At 33.6% G+C, this 9,708-nt stretch overlaps 1 protein-coding gene across 1 annotated transcript; it reads right to left on the bottom strand.

The window, feature by feature from the left end:
* Window positions 1-223: 223 nt before the first annotated feature.
* Window positions 224-3,015, bottom strand: LOC146734533 (uncharacterized). The gene has a single exon (XM_085507496.1). The coding sequence runs from the start codon at window positions 3,013-3,015 to the stop codon at window positions 1,009-1,011; it is 2,007 nt and encodes a 668-aa protein (XP_085363622.1). The 3' UTR covers window positions 224-1,008.
* Between the last annotated feature and the right edge of the window lie 6,693 nt (window positions 3,016-9,708).

The following is a 9,708-nucleotide window of genomic DNA, read 5'->3' as shown; positions in this document are numbered from 1 at the left end:
CATATGTCTGTATCAGGTTGAAAATCAGTGTGGGCAGAGTAAACGTTTGAATTTTATTGTCAAAATTTGATAGTAAAAAAATGGCTGAAAAATCAAAAGCTTTAAATTGATGTGCATAAGTAAAACACTTAATCACACAAGGCAAAACTTGGTTTGTAAATGTACATCATTGTCACTCAGCTCTCTGAAACGAATTCGATGCTGCAAGTCCGAGAGGCAGATGTGAGAGTTTATAATTGAACTTTTTATTTGCTATTATAAATTACATAAACTGAATATTTTGATCGAATTGTGTGAAAGAAAAGAAAGTTGTTTATTGTTTCTACAGTCAGATATACATTTTGTTTCTACATAAGAGGAAATATCGATAAGCAATATTGGGAAGTCTTGACAGAGTCACTATTTGACCAATATGTCTGCTCCACAAAATGTTTCAGAGAAGAATTTGGTACGAGAACATTCAATCAACCTCTCCACCATATATTGTATGCACACAAATTTGCTTTGTATTTTAGTGGCGTTGGTTTGTACAACTTCTCATTGTACATAAAATGTTATGTAGCAATTTCCACTGAAAGTCTTAGTCCTATATAAATTGCAAGTGAAAATGTTCTGTTATATATATCCAATACATTTCAGAGCATAGGAGTATACAGTACTTGATTAGGATTCTCATTAGATATGTATTTACAACTGTTACAACAGCGACATGATTTATTGGAAGATTTTAATACGAATGGTCAAAATGTTGGGGTTCTTCTTTGCATGAAAAGTTTTCTAGGAAAACAACACCAAGAATTACAATTTTTTTCACTTTCAAGTGGTGATTAACTAAATTATATGCAACTTAAATCGAATCATTTTGATGTTTACTCAAAAAAAATACTCTGCACTTCACAGGAACTACAAACGTCTGCCAAAATAATTATGGTGCTTTTTCGAAAGAAAATTAATTTTCATTTATGCACTGTAATAAGTTGATTGAATGAGATTACACTTCAGAACGTATCAACCATGGCTGTATAATCTGAATTCTTCCACAGCATCATGACTCCTCTCCTCAACAATGAAAACAGCATGTACAATAAACAATTGTCTCTGCTCCTTGTCGCTTAAATGCTCATCATATCCGTTACGCGTGACAGTTAACTGTTTTTTATCATTCATTGTTTCCCATCTATATGTATATTTCTCCTCTCTATGAATAATTAATAAATGTTTTTGACTGGTTATTTGACTATATATACATTCACACTGATGACAGTAAAACTGACTTACTGAATTAGGTATTACAGTAACATTTGGATTATTTGAATCTACCGGTATAAAAGTAAAATTTCCAAGTTTAGTTTGATGTTCAACAAGATGTCTCTTTTTTATGTTATTGTATAAAGAGCAGTTCTCTTGGGAAGACTTTTTATTGGCATGTCTTCGCATATGCTGTTTGAGAGTACATGCCTGAGTGAAACTCTTCTGACATTGCTGACAATGATAAGGCTTCTTATTGGAATGTGTTCGCATATGCACTTTGAGATTACCTGACCAATTAAAACTCTTCTCACATTGCTCACAGTGATAAGGCTTCTCATTGTTATGTGTTCGAATATGCTGTTTGAGAGTACTTGAATGAGTGAAACTCTTCTGACATTGCTGACAATGATAAGGCTTCTCATTGGAATGTGTTCGCATATGCACTTTGAGATTACCTGACCAATTGAAACTCTTCTCACATTGCTGACAGTGATAAGGCTTCTCATTGGTATGTGTATGCATATGCTGTTTGAGATTACTTGCCTTGGTGAAACTCTTCTCACATTCCTGACAGTGATAAGGCTTCTCATTGGTATGCGTTCGAATATGCTGTTTGAGAGTACTTGAATGAGTGAAACTCTGCTCACATTGCTGACAGTGATAAGGCTTCTCATTGGTATGTGTTCGCATATGCACTTTGAGATTACTTGCCTGGGTGAAACTCTTCTCACATTGCTGACAGTGATAAGGCTTCTCATTGGAATGTGTTCGAATATGCTGTTTGAGAGTACTTGAGTGAGTAAAACACTTCTGACATTGCTGACAATGGTAAGGCTTCTCATTGGAATGTGTTCGCATATGCTGTTTGAGATGACTTGACTGGGTGAAACTCTTCTCACATTGCTGACAGTGATAAGGCTTCTCATTGGTGTGTGTTCGCATATGCAGTTTGAGAGTACATGACTGGGTGAAACTCTTCTCACATTCCTGACAGTGATAAGGCTTCTTATTGGTATGCGTTCGAATATGCTGTTTGAGAGTACTTGAATGAGTGAAACTCTTCTCACATTGCTGACAGTGATAAGGCTTCTCATTGGAATGTGTTCGAATATGCTGTTTGAGAGTACTTGAGTGAGTAAAACTCTTCTGACATTGCTGACAATGGTAAGGCTTCTCATTGGTATGTGTATGCATATGCTGTTTGAGATTACTTGCCTTGGTGAAACTCTTCTCACATTCCTGACAGTGATAAGGCTTCTCATTGGTATGCGTTCGAATATGCTGTTTGAGAGTACTTGAATGAGTGAAACTCTTCTCACATTGCTGACAGTGATAAGGCTTCTCATTGGTATGTGTTCGCATATGCACTTTGAGATGACTTGACTGGGTGAAACTCTTCTCACATTGCTGACAGTGATAAGGCTTCTCATTGGTGTGTGTTCGCATATGCAGTTTGAGAGTACATGACTGGGTGAAACTCTTCTCACATTCCTGACAGTGATAAGGCTTCTTATTGGTATGCGTTCGAATATGCTGTTTGAGAGTACTTGAATGAGTGAAACTCTTCTCACATTGCTGACAGTGATAAGGCTTCTCATTGGTATGTGTTCGCATATGCACTTTGAGATTACTTGACTGGGTGAAACTCTTCTCACATTGCTGACAATGATATACCCTCTCATTGGTATGTGTTTGCATATGCTGTTTAGGAGTACTTGACTGGATACAACTCTTCTCACATAGGTCACACTGATATAATTCCATATTCATGAAATTGTCTTAAAAGGGTTGGAGCAAGGCACTTCTCATCGTGTTCACAGCCCATATTATATAAATATTTACCATTTTCACTACTTTACAGAATAACACACTTCCTAATTTTTGTATGTTCCAGTTCTGTTGTTGCTTAAAAATACTGCAACTGTAAAAAATATAAATAGACATTTTGAAAGCAAGGTGAATGTGACCAATAAACTTTTTTTGACCTGTGACTGAAGAGACAAACAATCATACTTCATATACAGTCTGGAGATAACTAGCCCAGAAGTGTTGTTGCTTGGCATACGACTCTATGCTCTAGCAGGTTTGATATATAGGCTCGCCATTCAGAAAAAGATTGTGGCCATTTGATTGACACTCAATTACTTAACAATTAAACCAATCAAAATGCTTGCACAAAACTAAGAAAACAAAATCGTATCAGACGACTGTTTGAACAGTGATCATGTCAGTAATTTTATTGGAATTCAACTCGCTCCTAAGATTTCAACTAATCCCAAGAGGTTTTTAGTTATCAGTGATAAACAGTTATTGCCCATGTAGTATGGTCAATGTTTATTCTGCAGTAATCAAGATTTCAGCTACACATGAATTTAATTATAAGTGGTTTACACATTAGTAAAAACATTAAAATTAAAATTAACTAAACAGTTATTGCTTATGTAGTATGGTCAATGTTTATTCTGCAGTAATCAAGATTTCAGCTACACATGAATTTAATTATAAGTGGTTTACACATTAGTAAAAACATTAAAATTAAAATTAACTAAACAGTTATTGCCCATGTAGTATGGTCAATGTTTATTCTGCAGTAATCAAGATTTCAGCTACACATGAATTTAATTATAAGTGGTTTACACATTAGTAAAAACATTAAAATTAAAATTAACTAAACAGTTATTGCCCATGTAGTATGGTCAATGTTTATTCTGCAGTAATCAAGATTTCAGCTACACATGAATTTAATTATAAGTGGTTTACACATTAGTAAAAACATTAAAATTAAAATTAACTAAACAGTTATTGCCCATGTAGTATGGTCAATGTTTATTCAGCAGTAATCAAGATTTCAGCTACACATGAATTTAATTATAAGTGGTTTACACATTAGTAAAAACATTAAAATTAAAATTAACTAAACAGTTATTGCCCATGTAGTATGGTCAATGTTTATTCTGCAGTAATCAAGATTTCAGCTACACATGAATTTAATTATAAGTGGTTTACACATTAGTAAAAACATTAAAATTAAAATTAACTAAACAGTTATTGCCCATGTAGTATGGTCAATGTTTATTCTGCAGTAATCAAGATTTCAGCTACACATGAATTTAATTATAAGTGGTTTACACATTAGTAAAAACATTAAAATTAAAATTAATTAAACAGTTATTGCCCATATAGTATGGTCAATGTTTATTCTGCAGTAATCAAGATTTCAGCTACACATGAATTTAATTATAAGTGGTTTACACATTAGTAAAAACATTTAAATTAAAATTAACTAAACAGTTATTGCCCATGTAGTATGGTCAATGTTTATTCTGCAGTAATTAAGATTTCAGCTACACATAAATTTAATTGTAAGTGGTTTACACATTAGTAAAAACATTAAAATTAAAATTAACTAAACAGTTATTGCCCATGTAGTATGGTCAATGTTTATTCAGCAGTAATCAAGATTTCAGCTACACATGAATTTAATTATAAGTGGTTTACACATTAGTAATCAAAGAAAGCTTCCATGTGCTGAGAGTATTGGAGACACATTAAATATAATTCGAAATTACTTAGCTGAAAACTAATTATGCAAATCAGAAAATTAATATGACCAGATTTGAGTGTAAAACTAATGAGGTCTGCGCAATGTAACAGAAAATCTATGTCTCCAAGTTTAATTGAAATGTGATTAGAACCAAAAAAATATGAATTATTATGCTTATTAGGGAATTAATATGAACAGATTTTTACCCCAAACTAATTAGGTTTGTACATTGTCCTAGAGCATCTTTGTACTAAGTTTCATTGAAATGGAATAATTAGTACCGTGAAAACTCCAAAATTTCGACCCCTCTAAAAATTCGTACGTCTATTTATTTGCCGGGTTTCGGTGTTTTATTTACCTCCAAATTTTCGACTAAAAATTGCCGACTCATTCTTATTCGAAAATTGCGACCAGTTTTAGTTTTCCCCCAAACGAAAAAAAAACCGATGTGAGCGTTCAAACGGGACCTTCCTCGAAGGCATGAATCCGGGTTTCTGATTGACTGAGAGATTTTTATTTTATTGGTAACGAAAATATATTCTAAATAAACGAAGTTTCAAATAAAAACGAACACACAAATCTCGGCATGCTGCGTTTCTGAATTGTTGATTATTACTGTACTCAGTAGTGATTATAATAATGTACAAAAAATAGATTTGTTGAATGGTTATGAAATACAAATAAAAGTCAACTTAGTTTCATCGTAAGCGAATGATTCCGGTCTCGTATAAACGTTTGATGCTGTAGGATATCCGCCATGTTCTCTTAGGTCAAATAGGTCAAATCGCTAATTAACCAATCAAAAAGCTGGATGATGCCAACGTGTTCAAATTACCATAGCTTATTTAAATATGTTAATGTTATTGAACGCAATGCGGAAGAGATTGATGTTGTATACGATATTTTGGCTTGGATTTTGATGCGAAAACGGCATGATTTTTTTTAAATAAAAAAATTAGTTGTTTTTAAAAAATAAACTGGTCATCTGAAGAATAATTTAACATTGTTCACAGTGATAACAGCTCATTCTCGAAAGGAAGCTTACCCGCTCACGCTAGTCATGATAAAAATCATACACGTGTACTCTTGAATAGACAGACGTCAATGACTACGGTAAAACTTACTCTATTTTAGCCGGCAGGATTGATTGAAATGTCCGAAAAATGACGCCAAAATACACCTTAAAAGTCCCATTTTATTCTCTTAAATCCCATTTTATTTTTTTATCCAAGGGCGAATTTACGGCAGAATTTGGTCCCTCAAATAAGGGACACGTGAGCTTTGATTCTAACCGGATACATTGCACTGGGTCGGGGAGATAGTTTGCTAAACTTCCATGTATCTTTTGTCCAATGGGTACCTGTACTTCGAACATTCGCAAGTTTTCCTAGGTAGTGCGAGACAGCTTTGTCTTTTGACCTATTAGTTTTGTGCTGGCCTCTTCTCCGCGTCTTGATGTTTTGTTTTGCTTGTCATAATACTCACTGATTGATGACTTTGTTTAGATTTTGAGTTACAACTCGGCCACGACCTTTGCTTTTACCGTGAAACATGAGGAAGTTTACGTCAATTGACGGACATTGCATTTTTTAAAAACTAATGAAGCACACTGTCTATCATCCCCATTTTTTCATTTGCTGATTTCTATTTTGAAAAATTCGACCGTCCGAAAATGCACCTTAATTTTGACTCTAAAAACACGTCACATTTCTAACACCAATTATTTAAAACCGGTCGAAATTTTGGAGTTTTTACGGTACTTTAGATATCAGTGTGAAAGCTTAAAATTGGTTAATTATGCAAATTAGGTAATTAATATGTACAGATTTTAACCCACAATTATTCAGGTCTGTCTATTGTCCTACAGCATCCATGTACATTCATTGATATGTGATGTATAGTACCTGAGATATCAGTGTGAAAGTTGGTTAATTATGCAAATTAGGTGATTAATATGCACAAATATTTACCGGAAACTAATTGGGTCTGCATAATTCTAGATTCATTGAAATGTGATGATTAGTACTTTAGATATCAGTAGAAAAGCTGAAAATTAATTATGCAAATTAGGTAATTAATATGTACAATTATTTACCCTAAAACTAATCAGGTGTCTGCATAGTCCTAAAGGATCTATGTACCAAGTTTCATTGAAATGCGATGATTAGTACTTGAGATACCCGTGGAAAAGCTGAAAATTAACTAATTATGCAAATTAGGTGATTAATATGCACAAATATTTATCGAAAACAATCAATCTCTGCATAGTCCTTGAGTATGTAAGTACCAAGTTTCATTGAAATGTAATGCTAACTACTTATATCAAATGCTGAAAATTAATTAATTATGCAAATTAGGTAATTAATATGTACTGACATTACCATAAAAACTATCAGGTCTGTGCAGTGTCGTATGACATCTATGTACCAAGTTTCATTGAAATGTGATGATTAGTACTTGAGATATCAGTGGAAAAACCGAAAATTGACTAATCATTATGCAAATTAGGTAATTGGTATACACGGATTATTACCAAAAACTAATCAAAACCTAGCATTAGTTCAGAGCATCTATGTACCAAGTTTCATCAAAATCCAATGAGTGGTTTAGATATCAGTGGAACAGTCATGGAACCACTAAAAAATAGCTAATTATCATGCAAATTAGGTAATTAATATGCACGGATTTTTACCAAAAATTAATCAAATCTGCGCATATGTTCAGAGCATCTATGTACCAAGTTTCATCAAAATCCAATGAGTGGTTCTTTAGATATCAGTGGAACAGTCATAGAACAGCTAAAAATTAGCTAATTATCATGCAAATTAGGTAATTAACGAGCATGGATTTTTACCAAAACCTAATCAAATCTGCGCATTGGCCCAGAGCATCTATGCACCAAGTTTCATCAAAAACCGATGTATGGTTCTTGAGATAGCAGTGGAACAGACACACATACACACACACATACAGACACACTAACTGCAAAGACTCCCATTTTGTGCTTCGCACATGGGAGTCAAAAACATTAAAATTAACTAAACAGTTATTGCCCATGCAGTATGGTCAATGTACATGTATCTGCGGTAATCAAGATTTCAGGTACATATGTTTTTAATTGAGTTTTATTCACATGTCAGTGAAAAGAGTAAAAATAAATTTCAGTATGCACACATATTTGTGGGTTAATTATTATATTTCTAGTAGGATCATAAAAGTAGTAATATAGGTAGTTTTGGTGTGTGACCTAGAATATACAAGGGCGGATCCCAGGACTTGTGTAATTTTCGTCCAATTTCGCTTCTCCCAATAATCTCAAAAATCTTTGAAAAACACGTGCATGATCACTTATACCATTATTTGAACAGTAATGATTTAATTTCTAAATCGCAGTCAGGTTTTCGGAAATCACATTCTTGCCATACAGCTATGATTAAGCTATGCGATGCATTACTTAGCAATATGGATGATGGCTTATTGTGTGGTTTGCTTTTCCTTGATTTAAGCAAGGCGTTTGATATGGTAGATAAACACGTATTATTAAATAAGCTCTCAATTTATGGCATTTCTCTAATCTCCCTTGTTTGGTTTAATTCTTATTTAACTGACAGAAAGCAAGTTGTGTATTTGATGGGTAAACAGTCGGAAGCTGTCAATATTCGACATGGCGTACCACAGGGTTCGATTTTAGGACCATTATTATTTCTTCTATTTATTAATGACCTACCATTATTTCTTGAAAACAGTTCCATTGATATGTATGCGGACGATCAAACTCTGTTATCGTCTGGACCAAGTATCAATGTAGTCACAAAGCGCATTAATGATGATGTTTGGCCAATTTTGCGTTGGGTTAATTGCAATTACATGTCAATCAACACATCTAAATCAAAATCTATGCTTGTTGGATCCCGTCAAAGGCTAAATAATAATGGCGAAGATTTTCTGGTTAACTTCAATGGTGAAATAATTAAAACAGTCAGTTTCGAAAAGTCGCTCGGGGTGGTTTTAGATAAAACTCTATCATGGGATCATCATGTTGATATGCTTTGTAAAAAGCTTAGCCAAAGAATTGGTGTTCTTATGAGAGTTCGCAGCTTCTTACCTATTTCCGTCAGAAGAACATTGTATTTTTCATTTATTCAGTCGTTATTGGACTATTGCTGTATAGTATGGGGAAATACAAGTCAATCAAATTTATGTCGGGTGTATAAGCTTCAGAAAAGGGCAGTTCGTGTAATTTCCTCTGACAACTTTAGCCAATCGTCGTTCGAACTGTTCAAAAAACATAGTATCTTGCCTATCGATTACAGAATTTCATATTTTCTAGGTATCGTAATGTATATGGCAACCAATGGCTTGGCGCCTTTATATATAAGTGAAATGTTCAGTCCTATCTCCCAAACCCACAAGTATAGTACACGTTCCTCTCTTAAAAATAATTTACGCATTACTAAATGGAAAACATCCATGGGTCAGAGGACGTTTCAGTATAGAGGGGTAACCCTATGGAATAACTTGCCATTCCATATCAGAAATTCAGCCTCTTTAGGCATTTTTAAGAAAACCTACAAAATTTATCTGAGTGAAAAATTTGTTGTAAATGGCTCAAGCCTATAATATGTATATTGTATTTTTTGTCCCTACAGAGGGCCCAATGAAAATTACTTTATTGTATATTGGCCTACCCTCTTTAAATAAAGTGTTAAATTAAAAGATATGTGTATATGGAAATGAATGACATCACGTTTACAGCAAAGAAAAAAAATGTCAACAACATTGCACAAATTATTAGCATAAAGGTTTCTGTTCATATTCATTGTGACTCATAAAATGACCAAAGCACATACTTTATTTTTACTCAATCTAAACCTATACATATCTGTGGATAATTTATCTCCTATACCCGTGCA

The sequence above is a fragment of the Saccoglossus kowalevskii genome, chromosome 14 (assembly GCF_978046115.1).
Source record: "Saccoglossus kowalevskii chromosome 14, keSacKowa6.1, whole genome shotgun sequence".
Taxonomy (NCBI): Eukaryota; Metazoa; Hemichordata; class Enteropneusta; family Harrimaniidae; genus Saccoglossus; species Saccoglossus kowalevskii.
This window is presented reverse-complemented; position numbering and strand designations above follow the sequence as displayed.